The 26,954-nt window shown below is 53.1% G+C and overlaps 1 protein-coding gene across 1 annotated transcript; it reads right to left on the reverse strand.

Annotated features, from left to right (window-relative positions):
* Positions 1-6,404: 6,404 nt before the first annotated feature.
* PRDM12 (PR/SET domain 12) lies at positions 6,405-26,954 on the reverse strand. The gene is made up of 5 exons (XM_034929299.2): positions 26,620-26,954; positions 24,680-24,870; positions 23,166-23,321; positions 12,765-12,876; positions 6,405-10,146 (listed from the first exon to the last, which is right to left on the reverse strand). The coding sequence occupies exons 1-5, from the start codon at positions 26,840-26,842 to the stop codon at positions 9,725-9,727; spliced, it is 1,104 nt and encodes a 367-aa protein (XP_034785190.1). The 5' UTR covers positions 26,843-26,954; the 3' UTR covers positions 6,405-9,724.

Raw genomic sequence — 26,954 nt, forward strand, 5'->3', positions numbered from 1 at the left:
GGAAGGGGCTTCCTGGTGATAGGTAGATAAGAAACAAATGGTTGAGGCCAGGCGCGGTGGCTCACGCCTGTAATCCCAGCACTTTGGGAGGCTGAGGTGGACGGATCACGAGGTCAGGAGATCGAGACTACCCTGGCTAACACGGTGAAACCCCGTCTCTACTAAAAATACAAAAAAAAAAAAAAAAAAAAAAAAAAAAAATTAGCCGGGTATGGTGGCTGGCGCCTGTAGTCCCAGTTACTCGGGAGGCTGAGGCAGGAGAATGGCTTCAACCTGGAGCGCGGAGTTTGCAGTGAGCCGAGATCGCGCCGCTGTACTCCAGCCTGGGCGACAGAGTGAGACTCCGTCTCAAAAAAAAAAAAAAAAAAAAAAAAAAGAAAGAAAAAAGAAACAAACCGTTGCATTTTTTGTTTTTTTAGTTTCTGATTAGCGTCTCCAAAGGAGGCAATCAGGTATGCATTTATCTCAGTGAGCAGAGGGGTGACTTTGAATAGAACGGGAGGCAGGTTTGCCCTAAGCATTTCCCAGCTTGACTTACTTTTCCCTTTAGCTTAGTGATTTTGGGGCCCCAAGATTTATTTGCCTTTCACGAGGCTCTGCAAAGGTAAGGTCCAGAAGTCTGTGCGTGTTTTAACTCCCCATGTAATTTCAATGGCGGAAAAGGTCTACGATTCACTGATGCCACACATCTGTGCATCTCCGCAGCCACTGCCCCAGGCTGATCAACGGCATCTCTTACCAGGGAGATAACCTCCTAGCTTGTCTTCCTAATTCTACTTTTGTCCTTCCTATCATCCAATCTCCGCACAGCAGCCAGAGAGAACTTTAAAAACAGATTAAATCACTTCTCTGCTTCCAGCACTTCTTGACTCCTGCCTGTCTCTGACCTCACGCTCGTCCTAACCCACTGCGTTACTCACTATGCTACAGCCAGACTGTTAACTGTGGAGGGTGTCCAGCTTCTCGGCGTCTTGGACAAAACACACAGACAAAGCAAGGAAAGAATAAAGCAACAAAAGCAGAGATTTATTGAAAACGAAAGTACACTCTACAGGGCGAGAACAGCTCAAGCAAAGAAACTCAACAGGCTCTTTACAGAAGTTTCTGGGGTTTAAATACCCTCTAAAGTTTTCCCATTGGTTATTTGGTGTACGCCCTGTGTAAATGAAGGAGTGGCCCGTGATCAGTCTGATTGGTTGTGGAAAGTGGCCAATCAGAGGCTGAAGTTAAAAGTTACACCCTATGCAAATGTCTGATTGGCTGTGGAAAGTTATCAATCAGAGGCTGAAGTGAAGTTACAAAGTTATACTCCCATGCAAATGAAGACTTGGCACCCTACCAGCCTGACTGGTGGTGGGAAGGGACCAATCAGAGGTACTTTCAGTTTTTCATCTGCCACACAGAAAAGCCGGGATTGCAAAGGGAGTAGCCTCTGGTCCTTTGGTTACTTGGACGTGGAAAGTTGGGGTTTTCCTTTTGATTTAGTTCTAGAAAGTCAGTGTGAATCAGCCTTACGTTCCCTGCCTCCAGACCCTATTCTCCTGCCTCAAGACTAGCTGGCTTCCCCTCGGTTCCACAGCACCAAGCTTCTCATCACTCCAGGGCCCTTCACTCTGGTCTCTTTCTGCATGAATTCTCTTCTCCCAGGCTTTTGTGTGGCTGGCTCCTTCTCCTCACTCATGGCTTGCTCAAACATCACCTCCTCAGAGAAGACTTCCCTGATCACCTTATCTGGAATAACTTTCCAGTCCTTTTTTTTAATCCCTTGATCCTGTTTTACTTCTTGTCACTGATTTTTCTTTTTCTTTTCTTTTCTTTTTTTTTTGAGACAGAGACTTGCTCTTGTCGCCCAGGCTGGAGTGCGATGGCGCGATCTCAGCTCACTGCAACCTCTGCCTCCTGGGTTAAAGAGATTCTCCTGCCTCAGCCTCCGGAGTAGCTGGGATTACAGGAACCCATCACCACACCCAGCTAATTTTTGTATTTTTAGGAAATACGGGGTTTCACCATGTTGGCCAGGCTTGTTTCAATCTCCTGACCTGAAGTGATCTGCCCACCTTGGCCTCCCACAGTGCTGGGATTACAGGTGTGAGCCACCATGCCTGGGCTTCAATTTTCTTTCTTTCTTTCTTTTTTTTTTGTTCATTGATTGCAGTCTCCCCCCACTAGAACATGCATGTGCTGAAAACAGGGACTTTATCTATTCTGTTCATCATATATCAATGCTTAGATCCAGGCCTGGCACACAGGGCAGCCATAAAATATTTGTTGAAAAAAATACAATATATTTACAAAATACAGATTTGCTTGTCTGCTCATCGCCTGTCTTCCCACAGGATATGAGCCCCACCAATACCCGGACTGTCCATTTGGTTCACTGCCCATTTCGTATATATGCTTGATATATAGTAGGCCGTGTATTAAGCATGCATTTGCTCTTTTTTTTTTTTGAGATGGAATCCGGCTCTGTCGCCCAGGCTGGAGTGCAATAGTGTGGTCTCTGCTCACTGCAACCTCTGCCTCCTGGGCTCAAGCGATTCTCCTCTTGAACCTACTGCAGCCTCCTGAGTAGCTGGGATTATAGGCACCTGCCACCACGCCTGGCTAATTTCTGTATTTTTAGTAGAGACGGGGTTTCACCATGTTGGCCAGGCTGTTCTCGAACTCCTGACCTGGTGATCCGCCCGCCTCGGCCTCCCAAAGTGCTGGGATTACAGGCATGAGCCACCGCGCCCAGAGCCTTTGCTTTTCTGTACTCAGATGCTTTGAGATCTTGGGGACTTGCTCTTCCCAGAGGGACTGCCCCAACCAGGGTTAACTGGTTCCTGGAGATAGTGAAGAACTCACCCAGGAGGTCCCTTGCAAATGCATGCCACCCAATCCAGAGCCCACACCCACAAACACCTCCTTTATTAGGCTCTCTTACTCAGGGCCAGTACCCAACTGCCCTGATCATCCCAAGGCCAGACACCAGACAGCTAGGGAAAGCCCTTATATAAACCCCAGCACCTACTGCAGTTATTCAAACCAACCAATCCTAAGCCTGCTTACCTTGCCTCACCCATTCCTTCCCATGGAAACCACAATAAAGGCTCTTGCTCATGTTTACTCCTCCTTCCCTCTGCCTCCTGACCAACCCGGTGCTTTCCTGTGCGGCTCTGCATGGCGCACCCTGCCTCTTGTTTCTAGAACAAAGATTTCCATGTTGGCATACCATGTCAGATTTCAGGACCCTTGAAACAGCTCTCTGCCGGGCGCAGTGGCTCACGTCTGTAATCCCAGCTCTGTAGGAGGCTGGGTGGGTGGATCACTTGAGGTCAGGAGTTCAAGACCAGCCTGGCCAACATGGTGAAACACTATCTCTACTAAAAATACAAAAATTAGCCGGGCATGGTGGCAGGTGCCTGTAATCTCAGCTACTCAAGGGGCTGAGACAGGAGAATTGCTTGAACCTGGGAGGTGGAGGTTGCAGTGAGCCGAGATTGTGCCATTCCACTCAAGCCTGGTTGACAGAGTGAGACTCCATTAAAACAAACAAACAAACAACAACAACAACAACAACAAATCTCTCAGTAAATCTCTGTTGAATTGATGAATAAACTTTTTCAGCAGGCATTTGCTGGGCACCAGCTATGTGCTATGGGACCACAGAGCTGGATGATTTGAAGCCCCAGTCATCAAAGTGCTAAGATGTTCAAAGATGGGGAAGGGAGAGGGAGGACAGACAGAAAAGCTTGCCTGACAGAGGAAGCATTTGAATGAGCCTTGAAATGAGGGAACCATGGACCCTGAGGAGTTGGGGTGGGGAACAGGTGAACTCCAGGTGAAAGTAACTGGCAAGGAAATTCTGAAAAACATGAAAACAGAGGCAGCAGGGACTCTCTAGCCCAAAACTCTTGGCTCAATCCTCATCTACCTACTGGGTTCACCTCGTGTTCCATTGAAATAGTAAAATGGTAAAAATAACTGCATAAACCTTTTTTTTTTTTTTTGAGACAGAGTCTCGCTGGAGTACAATGGTGCGATCTTGGCTCACTGCAACTTCCACTTCCCAGGCTCAAGTGATTCTTGTGCCTCAGCCTCCCAAGTAGGTGGGATTATAGGCGCCTGCCACCACGCCCAGCTAATTTTTATATTTTCAGTAGAGCTGGGGTTTCCCCATGTTGGCCAGGCTGGTGTTGAACTCCCAGCCTCAAGTGATCCGCCCACCTGTGCCTCCCAAAGTGCTGGGACTATAGGCGTGAACCACTGCGCCTGGCCAACTGCATAAACTTTCTAAGCAGAGACTAGCACACAGATTTCAGCCTAAGGATGCTCATTAAAGCATCACTTGTTCTGAAAGTATTAGAAACAGTGTCAATGTCTGTGGTCATATTAAGCATGTCCCTGAATATTTTCATACTTCTTCAATCAAGAAGTGGGGTCTGGCCAGGAGTGGTGGCTCAGGCCTGTAATCCCAGCACTTTGGGAGGCTGAGGCCGGTGGATCACTTGAGGTCGGGAGCTCGAGACCAGCCTCACCAACATGGTAAAACCCCGTCTCTACTAAAAACACAAAATTAGCTGGGTGTGGTGGCAGGCGCCTGTAATCCCAGCTACTCGGGAGGCTGAGGCAGGAGAATTGCTCGAACCCAGGAGGCAGAGGTTGCAGTGAGCCGAGATTGTGCCACTGCACCACAGCCTGGGCAAGAAGAGCAAAACTCCGTATTAAAAAAAAAAAAAAAAAAAAAAGAAGTGGGTTCTGTGCATCCTCTCCTGCCACAGGACAGGATTCTGACTGCTTTGATGGACAGCATATGTCAGAAATGCCTCTATGTGACTTCAAAAGCTAGGTCAGAATAGACCGTGCCACTTCCTCCTGGTTCTCCTTTTTTTTTTTTTTTTTTTTTGAGACGGAGTCTCACTCTGTAGCCCAGGCTGGACTGCAGTGGCCTGATCTCAGCTCACTGCAAGCTCCACCTCCCAGATTCATGCCATTCTCCTGCCTCAGCCTCCTGAGTAGCTGGGACTACAGGCACCCGCCACCATGCCCGGCTAATTTTTTGTGTTTTTAGTAGAGACGGGGTTTCACCATGTTAGCCAGAATGGTCTCAATCTCCTGACCTCATGATCCGCCCGCCTTGGCCTCCCAAAGTGCTGAGATTACAGGCGTGAGCCACTGCGCCCGGCCCTCCTGGTTCTCTTGAAACACTTGCCTTTGAAGCCCTGAGCTGACACATAAGAAGTCTGACTATCCTAAGGCAATCATATTGTGAAGAAACAGCCATGCCTGGCGACTAACCTGCCACTGTCCATAACTTCCCCTGCTCATCCACAGACATACATCCCAGCAGGCCACCTGCAAGGCAGGAGGGAAGCTGGAAACTCAGAGTGTCTGTTCCTCTAGTTCAAGGGATTCAAGAATAGTGGGCATCGGCCGAGCGCGGTGGCTCACATCTGTAATCCCAGCACTTTGGGAGGTCAGGAGTTCGAGACCAGCCTGGCCAATGTGGTGAAACCCTATCTCTACTAAAAATATAAAAAATTAGCCGGGCATAGTGGTGCATGCCTGTAGTCACAGCTACTCGAGAGGCTGAGGCAGGAGAATAGGAGAATTGCTTGAACTGAGCAGGCGGAGGTTGCAGTGAGCTGAGATCGTGCCACTGCACTCCAGCCTAGGAGACAGAGCAAGACTCCGTCAAAAAAAAAAAAAAAAAAAAAAAGAATGGGCATCAGAAAGGGCTGAAGGAAGGGAGTGCAAACAGCTGCCTCAGATGTCCTCTGGGGGCTGCCCAGTGGGGTGAGTGGTAGGAGCATCTGCCACCCTTCTCACCTGCCAAAGGCATGCTTGTATTAACAAAGATTCCAATTTATTGAGCACATACTATGTGCCAAGCACTGAGTCATGTATGTATTCACGTATAGACATTATCCCATTTGATCCTCATGTCAACCTTAGGAGCTAAATATCACTCCACTTTACATGTGAGGAACCTGAGGCACAGAGATATTAATTGACTTGCCCAAGATCACACAGCTAGTGAATGGCAGAGTGGAGTTGCAGACCCAGATCATTGGCCTCTATCTAGAATCTTCTATTACTGGAGGTCTTGGACCATGCAATAAGGCAAGAAAAAGAAATAAAAGACATCCCAATTAGGATGGAACAGGTAAAAGTGTTTTTATTCACTGGTAACATGATCATGTGCTTAGAAAGTCCTAAGGAACGTACAAAAAAGTACAGGAATGAATAAGTGAGTTTTGCTAGGTTGAAAAATACAAGGTCAATATACAGTGCTGGGCTACACTGCATCCCCATGGGAGATGCAGAAAGCCTTTTGGACTGAATCTGCGGGCTGACCAGGAGGTGATGTGGCCTAATAGTCACAGGCATGGCTTCTGGGGTCAGACACTTGAAGGGAACCCCACTCTGCCACTCACTGAATGAGTGATGTGGCAAATTATTTACTCTCTCTATGCCTCTGTTTTCTTGTACTTCACGTGGACATTGATTAAAAGAGCATTGGGGGAAAAGATTGGGGGGTAGTATCCACTTGTGGGTTTGTGAGGAGGATTTCTGGAATACATATGTTTAAAGCCCTAAGCCCGGCTGGACTCATGCCTGTAATCCCAGCACTTTGGGAGGCCAAGGTGGGTGGATCACCTGAGGTTATGAGTTCAAGACAAGCCTGGCCAACATGGTGAAACCCCATCTCTACTAAAAATACAAAAAATTAGCTGGGCTTGCTGGTGGGTGCTTGTAATCCCAGCTACTTGGGAGGCTGAGGCAGGAGAATCGCTTGAACCCGGAGGCAGAGATTGCAGTGAGCCATTGCACTTCAGCCTGTGCAACAAAAGTGAAGCTCCATCTCAAAAATAAAAATAAAAATAAAAATAAAGCCCCAAGCCCAGGGCTGGCCCACAGAAACCGCCATGGCTGTGTTTGCATGTCTTTGATTAAGGGGGCTGCAATCTCAGGAAAGGGGCCTTAGGCCTCTGCTGGAAATGCAAGCAAAGTAAGAGGTTAGGCTTTTCAGCATCATGACTCCCTCCAGCGTGCAAATCACAAGTCACATCCTTTCACCCTGGTATCCCAGGCCCTGGCACCCGGGGCAGCACACTTCTGTGGAAACAGATCTGTGGGCAAACCAGCGGCACCTTGGTCTGCAGTTACAGTCAGCTACCACCAGGTGGGTTCTGGAGCCTGGGATGGGGATCCTTGGATCTGTTAGCTGAGACTTCACAGGACAGAATGACCCACAGAGAACAATTTCGATTTTTGTTCAAGGGCCTCACTGACCTCTCTGAGGTCTGACTCTGGGAGGCCCTACTTCAGGAATCCAGAATTATTTCCTGGTAGTCTCAACACGTGGGCAGGAAAAGCACCTGCATTTCACCCCTTGGCATCCAAGGGAGGGGGACTCAGGACAGATAGGCTTTGGTCAAGGGAACAAGAGGCCTGGATGGGGGCTGCATGGGAGGGGGGAATGCAGGGGCCACGGAGGCATTGGGAGCCTAATGGTGGGGTGTCAAAGGAGAAGCGAGGTTCCAGTGGGAGGAGAACCAAAGGTGACTTCCCCCACTGGCCTGAGGGAGTGAACCCCAGATGGGGCCTGCAAGTGAACTCATCAGGTGTCCAACCCTGCCTGTGCCTCCATTTCCAGGGTCCAGAACAAATCCCCCAAAGTATGGGGGTCTTTAGGGGTACACCCCTGAAGTTCCAAGTGGGGCTGGGCTGTGTGTCCAAGTGTAAATTCCCAAGTGTCTGCAGGTGCACATGTGTGCACACGTGTGCTGGATGAAGATGCAGAGTTGTATCTGCAGGATGCCAGGAAACCACACACCCAGTGGGTTGGACGATGACACCCTCATGGCTGGTGTATGCTGGAGCACAGGTGTGAACTCACACTCCCCTGCACGCACCTCCTTCCTGGAGAGGAGAGGCGAGACTGGCCCTATAGGAACCATGAAGCCCTCTGGCTTTAACTCGAGGTCTTCCTGCTCCCTGGTCTTCTTCAAGAGGGTCTGGAAATGAAATGGGTGCCCAGAACATTTGGAGAGTCTAGGCATTGGGAGGGCACTTGGTGGCCATTTTGGCCCATTCCCACTGGCTGCTTGAACTCCTTTGAGTTGGCCATTAAAATGAAAAAAAAAAAAAAAGTAAATATTTGGGAGAAGTTACAAAATAAGGCACTGATGTTTGAGCCAGCTGGAAACCGGGAGAAATCTGCCCGGCCCCTTTCAAGATTTCCGGTTGCTTTGCACTGTGGCCCATCTCACTGAGCTCTGACATCCCAGTTGTGACAGAGAGAATTTTCCTGTACACACCAGTAAGTGGAACAACGCTTACCCGCCCCTTTCCAGCTTCTAGACACTTTCTATATTTCCTTCGTACAGATAAAAGTGTCCACCCATTCAGATGCTAAATGATAAATGTTCCAAGTAATTTTTATTTTAGAATACAAGAGAGGTACAAATGTATTTACAGTTGTACATATACAATCAAATAATAATATATCACAGTTTTGTAAATATCATTTTAGATAAATATTTACAAGGTTAAAGTGACCATCTTCTGGAAGTAGAACACAGTTTCTTGAAAACTCTATACATTTTATACTTTTCATTAATATTATAGTTTATTTTACAAAACGCCCTACGGGAATCCTGCTAAATGACTGCAAAGTGTGAGAGGCGACACCAGAGGGCGCGCACGGCCCGAATTTGAGGAAACGGGCAGGGACCGAGGGAAGTGTGGGCAGACTGGGCGGAATTCCCGGGACTGGGCACAGCTCGGAAGCGCTTCGTGGCCACAGAAGCCACCTTAACCTCTCGGGCAGCGCTTCCAGTCTTGCCCTCCTCTCGCTGGAGTGTGTCTGTTGGAAGGGGCTGGGGGGAAATTTCGCCTTCCCAGGCACGATGTCACAGCTGAAGGGGAGGGGGCATTGGTCCAACTCCTTCATTTTACAGATGGGGAAACTGAGGCCCAAAGAGGTGCAGGGTCTTGCTCGGGGTCCCACAGAGGATTTCCATTGTGCCTCCACTCTCAACGTGCCTGGTGCACTGCAAAGAGCTCCTTCCTCATCCGTCCCCAGGAGCCAGGTTTGGGGGTAAGCTGGCCTAAAGGAGAGAAGGGCCCAGAAGATGCATGTCTCTCCGGGTCTCTTCCCGCTGCCGATGGACCCCAGTAGCCCGCACCTGTCAAGGTTGCGTAAGGACTCCCGACACTTCAGGACACCAGTCCCAGGGGCCGGAAGAGGAGATGGCGCCCCCACAACCCCCGCGCCCGACCACACCCGGACAAGGAGGTCGCCCTCCCTTCATTCCGAAGCACAGGACTCTCGGTGGCGGAAGAGGGGACTCCCCTTCCTCTGCTGAGGGGCTCTCGGGGGCTCTAAGTCCGCTCTCCTGCCACCCACGAGGGGGATGCCGGCCTGGGCGCCCGGCTCTACAGCAGCAGGGAGACTCGGGGGCGAGGCCAGGCAGGGGGACCCCCTTCCAGAGGAGGCGGCCGAACAGCCGCACCAGCTGCGTGGCCTGGGTGAGGGACGCCGCCCTCATTGTCCTCATCTGCGATACGGGCCAAGGCGGGGGTGCCTGAGATCCGCCTCCGGGGCGCAACCCCAGCGCGCGGGGCTCCGTGGCGGCGCCGGGCCGGGGGTTGGGGCTGGAGGGCGAGTAGCGCTGCGGGGCCGGGGTGCCGGGGACCCAGGAGCGCGCGGGGCCCGGCGGGGGCGCGGGCGCGCTCACAGCACCATGGCCGGCAGGTGGTGCGCGGCGGCGGCGGCGGCAGCGGCGGCGGCGGCGGCGAGGGCGGGCGCGTGCGCGTGCGGGGCCGGCAGCGCGGGCGAGTGTGCCTGCAGCGCGGTGCTGGGCGGCCGGTGCCGCGCGCTCTTCTGGTGGGCGCGCAGGCCGGCCAGCTGCGAGTAGGCGCTCTGGCACACCTGGCACTTGTAGGGGCGCTCGCCCGTGTGCAGGCGCACGTGGTTGCGCAGCGTGGACGACTGGCTGAAGCGGCGGTTGCAGAAGCGGCACACGAAGGGCTTGTCCAGCGTGTGGATGCGCATGTGCGAGCGCAGGTTGCTGCGCGAGTTGAAGCCGCGGTGGCAGATGACGCATCGCATGCGGCCCGCGGGGCCAGCCGCCGAGTCCGCCGGGTGGAAGTCCTCTGGCCGCGGGGCGGGGCGGGGCGGGGGAAGGGAGACGGAGAAGGGGAGAGAGCAGCCCCGTTAGAACCGGCGCCCCGCAGCCCGGGGCCCGTCCGTCCTTGAGGGTGGGTGCTGCTTGGACGGTGGCAGACGGACTGGAGGGACAGCGAAGGGTACCCCCCGGCTGGGGGGTCCAATAGGAGTTGGACTCCCGATCGCGATGCGAGACCTCGGGGACTTAGCGACTCAGCCTAGCTAAACCTCAGCTTTCTCATCTGTAAAACGGAAACCTAGCACTGCCTTTTCGGGCGTACGATTGCCCGAGAGGATGAGAAAAGACGTCTATGAAAGGTCTCTGCGCTAAGCACCCGACCTGCCTTAGCCAGTGCCTGAGAGGTGCCTGGATTGGAGCAGGCCTTCTGTAAAGGGGAGCAACTGTGATGACCCCCACCCCCAAACCTTTCATTAACTCATCCCACAAACATTTACTGAATGCCTATTCTGTACCATGGAACTGCGCCTCGGTTTTCTCCTTCCTGAAATGGAGATAATACTAGCATGGTAAGGATCAGTAAAAAAAACAAAAAACAAAAAACAAAACATATATATATATATATATATATTTTTTTTTTTTTTAGACGGAGTCTCCCTCTGTCTCCAGGCTGGAGTGCAGTGGCGCGATCTCGGCTCACTGCAGCCTTCGCCTCCTGGGTTCAAGTGGTTCTCCTGCCTCAGCTTCCCTAGTAGCTGGGAATGCAGGTGTGCACCACCACGCCCAGCTAATTTTTCTATTTTTAGTAGAGACGGGGTTTCACCATGTTGGCCAGGATGGTCTCGATCTCTTGACCTCGAGATCCGCCCACCTCGGCCTCCCAAAGTGCTGGGATTACAGCCACAGCGCCCGGCCAAAAAGATTTTATTGTATTTTATTTTTTTGAAACAGGGTCTGGCTCTGTCGCACAGGCTGGAGTGCAGTGGTGCCATCTCAGCTCACTGTAGCCTCGACCTCCTGGGTCCAAGCGATCCTCCCACCTCAGCCTCCCAGGCAGCTAGGACCACAGGCTCGTGCCAGCACACCTGGCTAACTTTTAAATTTTTTGTAGAGATGGGGTCTTGCTATGTTGACCAGGCTGGTCTGGAACTCCTGGGCTCAAGTGATCCTCCTGTCTCTGCTTCCCAAAGTACTGGGATTACAGGCATAAGCCACCATGCCCGGCCTAGATAAATTAATGTTTGTAAAACATCAGCTGCAGAGCAAGGACTTAATAAACAGTAGCTCACCAGCTCAAGTTCATCCTCCAAAAATAAGGACCACTGACCACGTTGCCTCATGCCTGTAATCCCAGCACTTTGGGAGGCAGAGGCAGGAGGATCATTTGAGCCCAGGAGTTCCAGACCAGCTGGGCAACATGGCGAGACCCCATCTCTACAATAAATTTAAACAATTAGCCAGGTGTGGTGGTGCACGACTGTGGTCCCAGCTACCTGGGAGGCTGAGATGGGAGGATAGTTTGAGCCCAGGTGGTTGAGGCTGTAGTGAACCAAGATAGTGCCACTGCACTCCAGCCTGGGTGACAGAGAGAGACTCTGTCTCAAAAATAAATTAAATAAAATAAAAATATGGATAATCAAATTTCACAGGCCAGGTGCCGTGGCTTACGCCTGTAATCTCAGCACTTTGGGAGGCCAAAGTGGGCAGATCGCTTGAGGTCAGGAGTTTGAGACTAGCTTGGCCAACATAACAAAACCCCATCTCTACTACAAATGCAAAGATTAGCTGGGCATGGTAGCACACGCCTGTAATCCCAACTATTTGGGAGGCTGAGGCAGAAGAATTGCTTGAACCTGGGAGGCAGAGGTTGCAATGAGCCAAGATCACGCCACTGCATTCCAGCCTGGGTGACAGAGTGAAACTCAGTCTCAAAAAAAAAAAAAAAAAAAAAAAAGGAAGAAAGAAAAAGAAAAAAGAAAAAAAATACACAGAGGTTTTATGAAGACCCAGTGGGATGATATCTGCCAAAGGTTTAGCCCAATTCTTGGCAAGAAATAGTTGTCGAGCAAATGGTCTCTGCTGTGATGGGCAGTGTCCCCCTGACACACACACAGGCACAGTCTGTCCTGCCTTCCTTCAACAGGCCTATACGGAGCATCTACTCTGTGCCAGGCCCTGCACCAGACATCATCGACAGGGCAAGGAAATATACAGGTTGTCAGAACCAGAAGGGAACTTAGAGATTATCTTGCCTAGGACCTTCCCTTTACAGGTGAGGAAACTGAGGCACAGGACATTTCCAAGACTGTACAGCAGAACTAGAACTCAATCCAGGCTCCTGCTGCCCAGCTCCTTTCTTCTCCTGTTACACCTCATTGCCTCTCTGGTCTCCCCCACATACCCCCTAGACAGTCTATTCTGGCCAGGAAGCAGGAGGACCATCTCCCACCCATGCCCGGCCCATGCGGCAGCTCCAGGGGCATCAGCCTCCTTGGACCTGTATGTCTGATCTGCTCAATGCTGCCAGACATTGAACCAAGGTCCCTGGAGGCCAAGAGCCTCTCTGCCTCTCTCATTCTCTCTCTCCCCTCCCTGGGCTCCCCTCCCATGGGTCTGTGTCTCAGTGGCCCCATGGGGAACACCTACCATGCTTGTTCTTTTTCTGGTCCTCCTCTAGCCCAGGCACACCTGGGATCCCCAGGAAGGTGTTGTGTGAGTTTCCGTACCACACCAGCAGTTCCTGGTCAGGTGGGATCATCTGCAGGGAAGAAGGCAAGAGGAGGTCAGGGAGGCCGCAGCTGGGAGGTGAGAGTTGGGGGTCTCTGAGCACCCCTCCACAGCCAGGAGACCTGGACCCAGTCTCAGCCCTGAGAAAGCCACACAGGCCCATTTCCGCTGAGCTGTCCTGGGAAGCTGCACAAACACGGAAGGCCCTGGGGTGTCGAGCCCCTCTGCCCCCCTCTCCCTGCCAAGGCCATCTCTGTCCAAGCTCCAGCCACAGGAGTGCTTCCAAGCTGACAGCACCAGAGTGGACGCCTCACAGCAAGCAGAAGTAATGGGAGATGGAAAACTAGAAACCTTTTCCATTCTTACCCCAGGGAACTAGAGTCAGCCAGCCCCCAGGGCTGCAGGGCTGAGCCAGATGTTTCCAAGAAGGGTGGGCTGTGGGGCACCCTAGGGTACTTGGCTATACCCTGAGGCGATAATGTTCTGGAAACATCTCTTATCCAAAGCTCCCATAGGCATCCCACATCACAGGTACTTCCCAACCAAGCACAGGGCTCTGAGTGTCTCTGTGCACACGGCAGATGCTAAAAAAGAAGCATTCGGATGGATGAACACCTCCACCCCAGGAAACATTGGGGTACACTGCCTTACACAGAGTCCAGTTCACCGCGTCCTAGGTCAATGACAGAGAACCCCGCAAATGATGTTGGGGCTCTGATGCTCTCGGGGAGGACCTGCCCCAGGCTTGTGGCAAAGGATGTTGGTCAGAGGGTTTTGCAGTGATGATCCAGGGAGGCGTAAGGGGCCTGCTTCTGGGGTGGCACTGATCATAAATGCCACACACTCTGGGACATCCCAAGGGGCCTGCCTGCCAGGCCTCTCATGGAAGCCAGTTACCCCTCCCAAGTGGGAAAGCTCCAGGCCCTAGCCAGGCAGGGCGTATGAGAGAAGGGACATCCTATCACTCTCCCAAGGCCTGGACCCCAGAAGTGCTGGCCTTGGCACCTGCCCCTGGGGGCCACTATCTGATGTGCCCAGAGAAACCCAGACACCCCCAGGCAACAGCTGGTTTGTTTTCCTGGCAGGTCCTTTTTTAGTTGAAGCACAAAAGATCACATGGGATTCCATCTAGAGGTGTCTGAAACCAGGCCAGGACCCCGCGTTGGCTTCTGTGGTCAGAGACAGGGCCCCCTCTGTGTCTGCTTGGTTCAGCCTGCAGAGCCCACACTCAGAACTCTGGCATTCACTACGTCTTCCTTCCTCTGGTCAGAGCCTGGAAGACCCTCAGACCATTGCAGCAAGCTCTGCTCGCCCCTGAAAAGAAGGGAAAGTGGAGGTCGGGCGTGGTGGCTCATGCCTGTAATCCTAGCACTTTGGGAGGCCGAGGCGGGTGGATTACTTGAGGCCAGGAGTTTGAGACTAGCCTGGGCAACATAGCAAAACCCTGTCTCTACAAAAAAATAGAAAAATTAGCCAGGCGCGGTGGCGCATGCCTGTAGTCCCAGCTACTTGGGAGGCTGAGGCAGAACTGCTTGAACCCAGGAGGCAGAGGATGCAGTAAGCTGAGATTGCACCACTATACTCCAGCCTGGGTGACCACTCCAGTCTGGGTGACAGAGCAAGACCCTGTCTCAAGGAAAAAAAAAAAGAAGAAGAAGGGGAGGTTGAAAGAGAAGGGGTGGGAACAGGAGGGTGTGAGGGGGCTTAGGTGACAGCCATCCTCCTGAGACTCAGCCTAGAGTCACCACGTCCATTTCCACATGCCCCCATGGTTCACGGGGCATCATGGCGAGCCTTAGGGTCAGTAAATGACGAGAAGCCAATGTGGAAACATGAAGTGCAGTCCCAGAAGCCACAGAAAGTTAGACGGTGCCTCCAAGAAAGTGGACAGATTAGAATCTGGCACCACAGCAAGATCCCTGGTGACCTCTCTGCTCATTCACAGTAATGGCCACTGTCCAGGAGGCCAGCAGGTCAGAGCTGGAGGCCCCTGCTGGAAAGGGGCAGAGAAGAAAGAGGTTCTGATTTGCGTGGTTTTTTTGTTTGTTTGTTTGTTTGTTTTGAGACGGAGTCTCGCGCTGTCGCCCAGGCTGGAGTGCAGTGGCGCGATCTCGGCTCACTGCAAGCTCCACCTCCTGGGTTCACGCCATTCTCCTGCCTCAGCCTCCTGAGTAGCTGGGACTACAGGCGCCTGCCACCACACCCACGCCCGGCTAATTTTTTGTATTTTTAGTAGAGACGGGGTTTCACCATGTTAGCCAGGATGGTCTCGATCTCCCGATCTCGTGATCCGCCCGCCTCGGTCTCCCAAATTGCTGGGATTACAGGTGTGAGCCACCGCGCCCAGCTTTTTTTTTTTGTTTTTTACATTTTTAAAAATTCTACTTTTTTTCCAGACCTCACTGGGGTGGAAGGAAGAGGTTTTGTGAACCTCCCAGAAAAGCAGATAATGGAATTGAAATATTTAACATAAATTAATTGTGAAGGAAGTCTGTCTATGAGATGGTGCAGATGAGCCCTCTGTCACCAGGTCCATGTGTGACCTTAGGCAAGTCACTCTGCCTTTCTGTGTTCCTCAAATGAGGGGGTCAGGGAGGGAACACGGTCCCTGAGATTCCTCCCTACTCTAAGACTCTGGTTGTAAGTCACCTCCAACATTGTCCTGACCCTTGGTTTCCAGTCTTGGATGAAACCGGACACGTTGATGTCATGGTTCTTCCAAAGCAATCAGCACCCTCCCCCAGACCACTGAACACACCCCACAGGGGGTTCCTGCTCAGTCTGGAGTCAGACATGTTGGGGTCCACTAGGGCTCCCCATCTGCTCAGCAAGTGACCTTGGGCAAGTCGCCTCACGTCGTGGGGCCTGTTTCCTCACATTGCCATGGCCTCACTGAGTGGTGTTTGGGGTGCAGTGGAGCATATGCATAAAGCTCTTTGCATAATCGAGACATGGAAGCGCCAGTGATTGTTTTTCCTGGAGCTCGCCAACCTCTCAGAGAAGCTGGCAGCGGTTTCTGGCGCATCCAGGTCCCTGCAGGAGTGCTCACTGAGCCAGCAGAGCTGCAGAGGCCGCTGGTTCGGTGGAAGCCCAGGGTGACTGAGGTTCTGCCTTCAGTGTCCAGCAAGAGCACAGGCTGGGCCCGAATGCTCCGAGGACACTAGCCCCATGCAGGTACCCCTAATTCCCAGCCCCATCTCCCCCAGAAGGGAAACCAACTCCTCCAGCACAGATGTGGGATGAGATGGGAGGCTCACCAAGCCCCCAGCTGAACTCCACCTCCAGGCTCCAGGCCTGGGGGTCATCAAATACTAAGCCAACACCGGCCTTTTAATTTTAATTGAAAACAACTATTATTAAATATAAATACAGTAACAGTAGGCTGGGTGCAGTGGCTCATGCCTGTAATCCCAGCACTTTGGGAGGCCGAGGCGGGCAGATCACTTGAGGTTAGGAGTTTGAGACCAGCCTGGCCAACATGGTGAAACCCCGTCTCTACCAAAAATACAAAAATTAGCCAGGCGTGGTGGTGGGCACCTGTAATCCCACCTGCTCAGGAGGCTGAGGCAGGAGAATCGCCTGAACTTGGGAGGTGGAGGTTGCAGTGAGCTGAGATCATGCCACTGCCCTCCTGTCCGACCAACAAAGTGAAACTCCATCTCAAAAAATAAATAAAATAAGAACTCTGATGGCGACTATTGCAGTATAAGGGTGAGTCATTTATTTACTAAGAACGCTTTTAATGTACTAAAATGAATTTTACTAATGAATTTAAAAATTAAAACAGCGATGCAGACATATGGACCGCATTGTATAAACATATAACATGGTATGAAATGAGCAGTCACTCTCTGCCACTCTGGATGCCAGCCACTGTCGCTGGTTTGCTGCTTGTCTTTCCCCAGAAGCGTTTGCCATTTCGAGACTATTTTAAAATGCTGACTTACAGTTCATGGAGAGTAGCATGATGCCATCTACATCATGCCTCTGACTTTTTAAAAAATATTAAGCACATATTACTTCTATACACACACACACACACACACACACACACACACACACACATTATCTTTTAAAAGCAAGAAAATCAGTTAAGAAGAGCCTACAGTTTGGGTGTGGTGGCTCTCACTTGTAATCCCAGCATTTTGAGAGGCCGAGGTGGGTAGATCACTTGAGGCCAGGGGTTCAAGACCAGCCTGGCCAACATGGTGAAACCCTGTTTCTACTAAAAATACAAAAATTGGGCCGGGCGCAGTGGCTCACGCCTGTAATCCCAGCACTTTGGGGGGCCAAGGTGGGCGGATAACGAGGTCAGGAGTTTGAGATCAGCCTGGCTAACATAGTGAAACCCTGTCTCTACTAAAAATACAAAAATTAGCTGGGTATGGTGGCATGTACCTGTAGTCCCAGCTATTTGGGAGGCTGAGGCAGGAGAATCTCTTGAACCTGGGAGGCAGAGGTTGCAGTAGGCTGAGATGGCGCCATTGCACTCCAGCCTGGGAGACAGAGCAAGACTCTGTCTCAAAAAAAAAAAAAAAAAAAAAGAAAGAAAGAAAGAAAGAAAAGAAAAACAAAAAGAAAAAATAATAGCCAGGCTCGGTGGCTCAGGCCTGTAATCCCAGCACTTTGGGAGGCCAAGGCGGGCGAATCACCTGAGGTTGGGAGTTCGAGACCAGCCTGGCCAACATGGAGAAACCCTGTGTCTACTTAAAATACAAAATTAGCCGGGAGTGCTGGCGCATGCCTGTAATCCCAGCTACTCAGGAGGCTGAGGCAGGAGAATCGCTTGAATCCAGGAGGCAGAGGTTGCAGTGAGCCAAGATGGCATCATTGCACTCCAGCCTGGGCAACAAGAACGAAACTCTGTCTCAAAAAAAAAAAAAAAAAAAAAAAATTAGCCGTGAGTGGTGGCACGTGCCTGTACTCCCATCTATTCAGGTAGCTGAGGCACGAGAATTGTTTAATCACCTGAACCCAGGAGGTGGAGGTTGCAGTGAGCTGAGCACTCCAGCCTCAGAGACAGAGCAAGATTGTCTCCAAAAGAAAAAAAAAAGAAGCTGCTGGAATTGAGAATGACACATATTTCCAGACAGCTGTAAGCCAGCAGCCCCAACTGCCCAGAAGCTGGGAACTGGGAGTCTCTCTCAGCCCTTCTGTGCCCCGTGCCCAGGCTTCTGGTGTCTGCCTGCTCCCAGGCACCCGCCATCAACAAACTTCTACTATCAAGCCCGGGAAACCCAGGAACCTGCAGCTTCTTCCCTGGAACCCTGGGATCACTGTGCAGAGGCTCCCGGGGTCCCGCCAGCTGACCGCCTGGATGCAAAGAACAGCCACCGTGCCCTCTAGGCCCCCTCGGCAGCACTCTTTACTGCTGAGACTCAGGCCTGGCCTGGCTGGCTGGGACTCTCTGCTGGGGCTCGGAGAAGCAGGATCAGCTGGTCATTCACTTTTCTGGGGAGCAGGGATAGGCTCAGGACACAAAACAAACAAAGCAATTCCCAAAGGAACTGAGTCCTGTACCACAAAATCCACATCAGCAAAACTCTGGAATACCAGCGCCCGAGTCTCTTTTGACAAATGGACATGCCCTATCAACGTGCTTCTCTGGGCCCTATCAGCCCAGAAGATCTGTCCTGCCCCACTTTCTGAATTTTTATTATAAATTGGAAATGACAGAATTTTTGGTTTGTTCTCCTGCTGTAAATTCACATCCTGCCACTGAACATGCTCCCAGGAGACTGCAAATACCCTCCCCTTCTCCACAGGGTCTGAAACCCCAGTGTAAAAGGATCTCAATGTCATCTGGACAAACATCAATTTCCATTGTACCACAGATGTCCCGACACACCAATTAATAGAGTTCCAGCAAATAGATATTGGCCAGGGAGGCCACATGGCATGGTGACTCAGCACTCCAGCTCAGGGCTCAGACGGGCCTAGGTTCCCATCGCAGCTCAGCAACTTCCTGTAATCTCCGTAACATTTCAGTTTCGCCGTCATAAAAATGAGGATAGTAACAGAGAGCAGCACCCCGAGGGCTGAGCAGATTCTATTTTTTAATAGTTGCTGGCCAGGTGCAGTGGCTCACGCCTGTAATCCCAGCACTCTGGGAGGCCGAGGCGGGCAGATCGCTTGAGGTCAGGAGTCTGAGACCAGCCTGGCCAACATGGGGAAATCTACTAAAAATACAAAAATTAGCCAGGCGTGGTGGCACACACCTGTAATCTCAGCTGCTTGGGAGGCAGGAGAATTGCTTGAATCTGGGAGGCAGGGGTTGCAGTGAGCCAAGATTGCACCATTGCACTCCAGCCTAGATGACAGAGTAAGACTCCATCTCAAAAAAAAAAATAATAAAAAAGTTGCTAAGACCCTTTTATTCCTTCAACATTTAGTGGCCACTTACTATGTGCTAGGCACTTTCTAGAACTGTCATTTTAGGCACCTGAAGTTATAGTAAATTCTGTGACTGGAGTAAGCCAGGAGGTTCCCCAGGGGCCACATCAGTGGATCCAGACAGATGCACGCTCTGCTGCGGAACATCCACTGACCGCCTGGGCTCTAAAGCCCCATTGCCTTCGTCTCTGTTGAGAAGGCTGCTATTCTGTATTTATGGAAAGTTTTAGAGCAGCAATAGCATATTCTGCTTATTGAATAAAGATGTTCCTTCCTATTTTTGGCAAGTAATGGGTTACCGTTATGAACTATGAGTGGCAGTTCTGAGTGGCAGAAAGTTTAAGAAAACATCACAGCAGAGGTCCTTCTCCTTGGCTAACTCACCCACACGCAGAGAATAAACAGCCGATTGATTCCCAAGTCTTCCAGGGATTGGCCTGGGGAACAGCAGTATCTTCCGGTCTAGCCCAGAAGGGCTGCGTGAGCTCTGGGCCTCGGCCTCATCTTGAGGATGGCCACATACACCCAGACACACAATTTATCTGGTAAGTGGAATCTGACATTGTGACAAAATGGTTTGAGAAATCTGCCACCACAAAAAATGTATCCACTTTAAAAGTAAAATGGGTGGCATTTTATTTCCTTGTCATTCACGCAGACAGCCCCTTCTTAGAAGGCTTGCTAACTGTAAAAGCACTGATAGCCAAATTGGTGGATCTGTCTATATCACATATGTGATATAGTGTGTGTGTGTGTGTCCTGATCCTCTTTTTGTTGTTGTTGTTGTTGTTGTTGTTGAGACGGAGTCTCACTTTGTCACCCAGGCTGGAGTGCAATGCTGCTGATAGTTCACTACAACCTCCGCCTCCTGGGTTCAAGCAATTCTCCTGCCTCAGCCTCTGGAGTAGCTGGGATTACAGACACCCGCCACCATGACTGGCTAATTTTTGTATTTTTAGTAGAGACGGGGTTTCACCATGTTGGCCAGGCTGGTCTTGAACTCCTGACCTCAGGTGATTCATCCACTTCATCCTCTGAAAATGCTGGGATTACAGGCGTGAGCCACCATGCCCTGCCTGATCCTCTTTTTTCAACTTAAATTCATGATCAAATGTTGATGACCATTTTTCCTAATCCTATAAACTCTAATGCTTCCCTGAAGATATTCTTCAGCCTCCTTGCCTTCGGACTGAATTTCTAAGTGTCTATTCATGTTTCCTGACTTTGTTTGGCTTCTAGCCAGTGTGACCTGCACAGCGAGATGAGACTCAGGCCCCCACATCTGCCTCAGCCTGGAGCCCTCTTGCCAAAATGATGTAGGCGTTTCTGGTCTGTCTCTCGTGTTCACATGTGTGGGTATGTGTGTGCGTGTGGGGTTGGTGAGGGGATGGGTTGGAGCCCTCCATCACATCTGTATCAGGATGGCTGGGAAAGAGGGTATGAAGGTGAAGATGTGTGTGACAGAGGGTGGTGGGGTGAGGATCTGGGAGGGTGCATTCTGTTATATGTGGGGTTCAGCTACACTGGAAGCCAATTTTAGGATGTGGTGGCCCAGCCAGATGGTCAAGGAGCCACCTCTGTCCTGGGCCTGGGCTACCTTCAGTCCTCTCTGCACCCTGCCCCACGGCCGTCTTACCTCACTTCAAACCCAATTCAGGAACCGCTCAGCTTTTTCTTATCCTCCACCTCCTGCTCCTCCAAGCACCACCCCCCTCAGCTGGGACCCAGGCTAGGCCCCCTGCTGTCACCTCTGGGAGAGTCTCTGGGGTGTTGTTATTCAGGGACAACCAAAGGAACCCATCCGAGAAGCTACTAGGCCCTGGCACCCCCAGGGGTCTTAGAAATAAAGAGCTTCAAGGTCTGAGTCCTGGGGAGAAAATGGAGCATGGACTAAAGGTCGGTCACTCTCTGCTCCTCCAGAACACCCAAAAATCTCCACCAAGCCCTAGCCCCACCCCAAGGGGAGCAGAGAAGTGGGGTGGGAAGCACCTGACTGCCTCTGCACAGCACTTGCTACCAGCCTACCCCCAGCAGCCTGTGGGTAGCTTCCCTCTACTCCTGGGCCAGATTTCCCACCAAAGGACACTGTCCAGGGAGGGTCCCAGTGTGGGCCTGCCCTGGCGACCACGTCTCTGCTTGGTTTGCACCCTCAGCCACTGGCCAGATACCTGGATCTTTTCTGCCACCAGGCACTGCCCTACCAGGAAGCCCTCCTCTTCCCACCCTCCTCTGAACCTTCCTGGCTCAGCCTCACCCCTGCCACACCACAGGAAGTGATATTTACCGGTTACCTTTTTTTTTTTTTTTTTTTTGAGATGGAGTCTCACTCTGTCACCCAGGCTGGAGTACAGTGGTGCCATCTCGGCTCACTGCAAGCTCCGCCTCCCGGGTTCACGCCATTCTCCTGCCTCAGCCTCCCGAGTAGCTGGGACTACAGGCACCCGCAACCACACCCGGCTAATTTTTTGTATTTTTTAGTAGAGACGGGGTTTCACCATGTTAGCCAGGATGGTCTCGATCTCCTGGCCTCGTGATCTGCCCACCTCGGCCTCCCAAAATGCTGGGATTACAGGCTTGAGCCACTGTGCCGAGCCTTTTTTTTTTTGAGATGGAGTCTCACTGTGTCACCCAGGCTGGAGTGCAGTGACACTATCTCGGCTCACTGCAACCTCTGCCTCCCTGGTTCAAGCAATTCTCATGCCTCAGCCTCCTGAGTAGCTGAGATTACAGGCGTCTGCCACCACGCCCCACTAATTTTTATATTTTTATTTTTATTATTATTTATTTATTTATTTTTGAGACGCAGTCTCTCTGTCGCCCAGGCTGGAGTGCAGTGGCGCCATCTTGGCTCACTGCAAGCTCCGCCTTCCGGGTTCACGCCATTCTCCTGCCTCAGCTTCCCGAGTAGCTGGGACTACAGGCGCCCGCCACCACGCCCGGCTAATTTTTTGTATTTTTAGTACAGATGGGGTTTCACCATGTTAGCCAGGATGGTCTCGATCTCCTGACCTTGTGATCCGCCCACCTCAGCCTCCCAAAGTGCTGGGATTACAGGCATGAGCCACGGCGCCCAGCCCCTAACTTTTGTATTTTTATTAGACATGAGGTCTCATCATGTTGGCCAGGCTGTCTCGAACTCCTGACCTCAGGCAATTCACTCACCTCAGCCTCCCAAAGTGCTGGGATTACAGGCATAAGCCACCGTGTTCAGCCTGTTACCTGGCCCTGTCTGTCTCCTCTGAGAAGGCTCAGGAAGCGCAGCTATTAGTGCTAACACTCCCCCCAGATGGCCCGCAAAACCCCCAAGTCTGCTGCCACCGAGGGAGACCTGGTTTTCTGGTCTGTAAACTGTAAATAATCACAGAATCCTCCTCCTGGGGCCGCGGGGGATTAAATACCATACTGCATATCCAGCATCTGGGAGAAGCCTGACACACGGGGAGCCATCGCTGAGTCTGGAGTCATGAGCCGTAAGCCACTGGTGCCCATGCATGCAGAATGAGGGCCATCAGACAGCTAAACGGCTGCAGACACACGCCCTCTCTCCCACCCCAACGCATTCCCTGGGCCGCCTCTCCGCATCTTGCTTCTCTGTGTCTCTGTGACCCCTGAACCTCAGGAAACTGTCAGCCAACATCTGGGGACCTCACTATGGAGATGCTCGTGACATTCCCAATGCCGTCAAGTTGAGAGCTCCATCATTTCTGATCTGCAGCAGAAAGCTTCCCTTGGAGGTCACACACCTGGAGAGCAGGATGTCTGGAGACCCACCTGTCTGCCACATTCCCATGGCCTGCACAGAGCCAGCGAGGCCAGTGTCAGCTCCCCTCTGTCCACTGTGGTTCCTGGACACCGCTGCCCTGCACACCTTCCCCCGCCGGGTTTACCAGCTGGTCCCTACACAACAGTGCACACACACACACACACCTCAATGGCCTTGTAGAAGATGCTGGTGCCGATCTGGACCACCTCCAGGTTCTGCTCCTGTTCGTTACGTGCACACTTGATGTAGGTCATCCAGCTCCGGTGGTCCTCCTGGCTGGCATCGATGAAGTAGCGCACCGTGCCATCCTCATTGAACACCTGGGCACAGATGGATCAAGGACCAGGTAAGGCAGGGCTATGCCATGTGTACCATCTTCCAGGCACATCCACACACATACTCTCCATCCTCACAACAGCCCCAGAAAGTGGATAAAGCTTCATTTTCCCACTGAGGAAAGGAAGGCTGGAGAGGTGCAGGGACTTGCCTGAAGCTAGCCGGCTGGAAGTGGCCCACAGGGGATCAGTCTCCAGGGCTCTATGGGCTGACCATGATACACGCTCCTGTTGCCGTGTCCTCCCTACCCCCAGAAGAAAAGGGTCTCCAAGGGATCACTGCCCAGACAAAGTGGCCCTGAGCTCTCTCAAGGGATGCAGAGGTGCTCCCCATGTCACTGGGAACATCAGCCAGGCCTCAGAGAGGGAGGATCCTGGAGTCCAGGGAGGGAGGGCTGGGTCACTGTGGCACTCCAGCTTGGCCTAAACCCCTTCACGGGAGCTGCCAAGGCCACGCAGAGGTCAAACTGGACCCCAACTTCCTGACCCAGCAACTGGAGAAGGTGGTTAGTGGCCCAGCCCTCCAGAGGAGGGAGATGAGGTCAAGAGAGGCCTCTGGGCCATCCCGCAGTTCTATCAAGTTGGGCTTCTCCAGGGTCCGCCAGGAGGGGGCTGGAGTGAGGGAGCGGGCGAGGGAATGGGTTTAGGAAGGGTGTGCACCAGTCTGGCCTCAGTGGGTTTCCCGTTCTGCAAGGTTAGGAAGAAGCACAGGGGTGGCCCTCCCTGGCACTGGCACTGTGATGGGTGGAAAGGCCTAGGATGGAAGCCTCTTGGAGCCTCCGTGAAAAGGGAACAGCAAGGCATGGGCTACTGAGGTCATCCGTGACTGCAGGCTGGGGACACAGAAGCTGACTCAATGCCACCTCAGCCACGGTCATCGTGAATGTCATTCTGCTTTCACCAGGCATTCTCCTTTCCAGCCCCACCTCACCCCCAGCCCAGGACTGGCCTTGAAGGGCTTCCCAGGCTGCTTCCGGGGCCAGGGAAAGAATGTAAGTGGCTGGGAAGAGGCCTGGAGGGATGGCGCGTGGGGACCCTGGGCAAGCGACCTGACTGCTCTGGCTCTCAGTGCCCTCATCTGCCAAGTGGAGCCAACCACAGTCTTGCTCTGCCGGGGTGTCCGGAGGAAGGAGGGTCGGATTTTCGGCACGGGTTGGGAGGAGCCTAGAGGCGGGGTGAGCTCCAGGCTCGGGCGGCTTAGAGTCCCGGCTCAGGGGGCGTCCAGGCCAGGAGTGTCCGCTGCTCTCAGCCCGGGTGGAAGCGGCGACGGCCGGACGCCCGAGTCCTACCCGCGACCAGCGCCCCTCGCCGGCCTTGCTCCCCTCGCCCCAGCCCGCACGCACCTCCCACATGAGGTTGTTGTTCTTGCAGATGTCCACGTGCTCCGGGGCGATCACGCGGCCGCTGAAGGGGCCCATCTCGGTTCCCGCCTTGATCCACGTCTTGGAGAAGATGCCGAGGCCCTCGCCAGGGATGGAGCTCTGAGCGATGATCACCTCCGCTGGCAGCACCAGGCTGGACAGCTTCTGCACTTCTGCGGCGGCGGGGCCAGGAAAACCGGTCAGAGCCCGAGGCAGCCGAGGCCCGGCCCTTCCTTCCCCGCCGGGACCCCGGCTTCAGTCCTGCCCAGACCGGCCAAACCCAAGTCGGCCCCAAATCCAGAGAAGCCACCCGGGTGTGGGGGCAGTCGAATGTGCGGAGGCTCAACGACCTCTCCTCCGTTTGCAACCTGGGGACCCTCCGTGCCCTGGAAAGCGAGTGGTGCGTTGGGGATCATTTTTAGAAGCGGGTTTTTAGTCTCTCCGCGAACTCTGAAAGCATTCACAACTTCTTCCATCCTCTGCCCCGGATAAGTTTAAGAATTAATGAGCCAATGGCAGCGAGTGGTTTTATGCACGGGGAAACTGAGGCCAGGTCCTGCAAGGAGGTGAAGGCCAACCGGAGACTCTTTCGCCTAGTCGGGTTCCGGGAGCCCACTGTGCGTCCAGGCTCTGGGCACTGGCAGAGGAGCCGGGCCGTGATCAGCGCTGGGGACAGACCTCGGGCTGGCAGGTGTTGGAGGTGCCAAAGAAGCACCGGCAGCAGCTGGCCAGGCTCTGCGCTCGCTGTGTGACCCCGGGCGCGCCCGAGTCCCTCTCTGCTCCCAGGCCCTGGGGTGCCAGGGAGGGCGGCGCCCGGGCTCAGACAAACCCCGATGTCACCTCTCTGGGCGGGGAGGAGCCGCGGCGGCCCCCAGCTCCCCGAGGGTTCCCCTGTCGGGCCTCTGCGGCCGGGCTGGGAGCGGCGAGGCGCACAAGGGCGGCCTCCATGTCTTACAAGGTTCCCCTCTAAGCTACCTGGGAAAATTCCCGGCGAGCGGGCCGGCTGAAAGGGGGGGGTTAAACGGTGTCCATTGCGGCGCGGCCGGCAATTTGTCACGCTGTTAAAGTGATCGCATTCATTCGGCTCCATTCGAAAGAAATTGCTAATTCTAAATTCATTAGCCCTGGAAGAATGCTGTAGCAGTAAATTGTAGCTCACTGCGGAGGGGACTTGTTTAAAAGGGGCCGAGGAATTCCCCTTACAAAAAGGGGGGATTAGATGGTTGACATAGCGTGAATGGAAGTGGAATTAGTCTTCACGGTAAATTAAGAGAGGAACAGAAATCGTAAAGGGGGAAAAGAGGGCGACGCGCAGAGATGCCAGAGCCAGGGAAAGATATTGTTTGCGGGTTGATGAATGAGGAATAAGAACTTGAGACATCTTAAAGAAAAGAAACTTTTCTCGCTCTCTCTTTCTCTCCCTCGCTCTCCCCGCGGCTTTTTCTCCCCGCCCGCCCTCCCTCCACCCCCTCCCCAGCCCCGGCTGCCTTTTAAAGTTCTTGGTTTAAGTGGGAACTTTCGCGGGTCAAGCCCAAGTTAACTAAATGAATTTAAAACCCCTTCTTTTTGAGTCAACTGCTATTACACGCCTAGTAAGGCTGTAAATGCCGGGAACCCGCCAGCTCAAGCGCAGGAGGGGAAGGGAGGGGCCGGCGGGGGCGTCGGGGCCAAGCGACGGGGTCGCCGGGGTCGGTCCTTGAGCCGCGTGGGCTGCGGAGCTGCCCTGCGCCCCACCTCGGCTTGGTGGCTCGCGTCCTGGTTTGGCCCATGGGGAAACTGAGGTGCACCGAGCGCCGGGAGAGCCCAGGTTGGCGCGAGTAGCAGCGAGGCCGGGTATCCCAGCCGAGTCTCGCGCATCGCCAGGACGGGAATGGGGGTCGCCGGGAGGAGGGATTGCGCCGGGCTCCGACGGCTGGACTCACCGCCGGAGAAGGACTGCGCCAGCACCTCGGCGGTGAAGGCTGTCTTGGGGCTGGCGTGGTGGCTCTTGTCCTCGAAGAGCTGCTCCCCGAGCACGTTGCGCCAGCGGCCGTACAGGAAGCTGTGCAGGATGTCGGAGGTGATAACCTCGGCCAGCGCCAGTCCCGGCGCCTTCAGCCCGGTCTTGAGCACCAGGGCCTCAGCCGGGAGCACGGAGCCCATCATGGGCGGCCCGGAGCTCCCCGGCGCCGGGGGACGGCCGGGCCGACGGGGCAGGTGGGCGGGCGAGAGGGGAGCCCAAGGGGCGAGAGGAGAGCGCTGCGATGGAGAAGGAACC

This window comes from Pan paniscus, chromosome 11 (genome assembly GCF_029289425.2).
Source record: "Pan paniscus chromosome 11, NHGRI_mPanPan1-v2.0_pri, whole genome shotgun sequence".
NCBI lineage: Eukaryota > Metazoa > Chordata > Mammalia > Primates > Hominidae > Pan > Pan paniscus.

Bases quoted from the DNA above. Each gene is read 5' to 3' on its own strand.
- PRDM12 (XM_034929299.2), bottom strand. From the start codon at position 26,842: ATGATGGGCTCCGTGCTCCCGGCTGAGGCCCTGGTGCTCAAGACCGGG. The intron at 24,871-26,619 runs GTGAGTCCAGCC...CCGCCGCCGCAG, and splicing joins GGCGCAGTCCTTCTCCGGCG to AAGTGCAGAAGCTGTCCAGC. The intron at 10,147-12,764 runs GTAGGTGTTCCC...CCCCGCGGCCAG, and splicing joins CCAGAAAAAGAACAAGCATG to AGGACTTCCACCCGGCGGAC.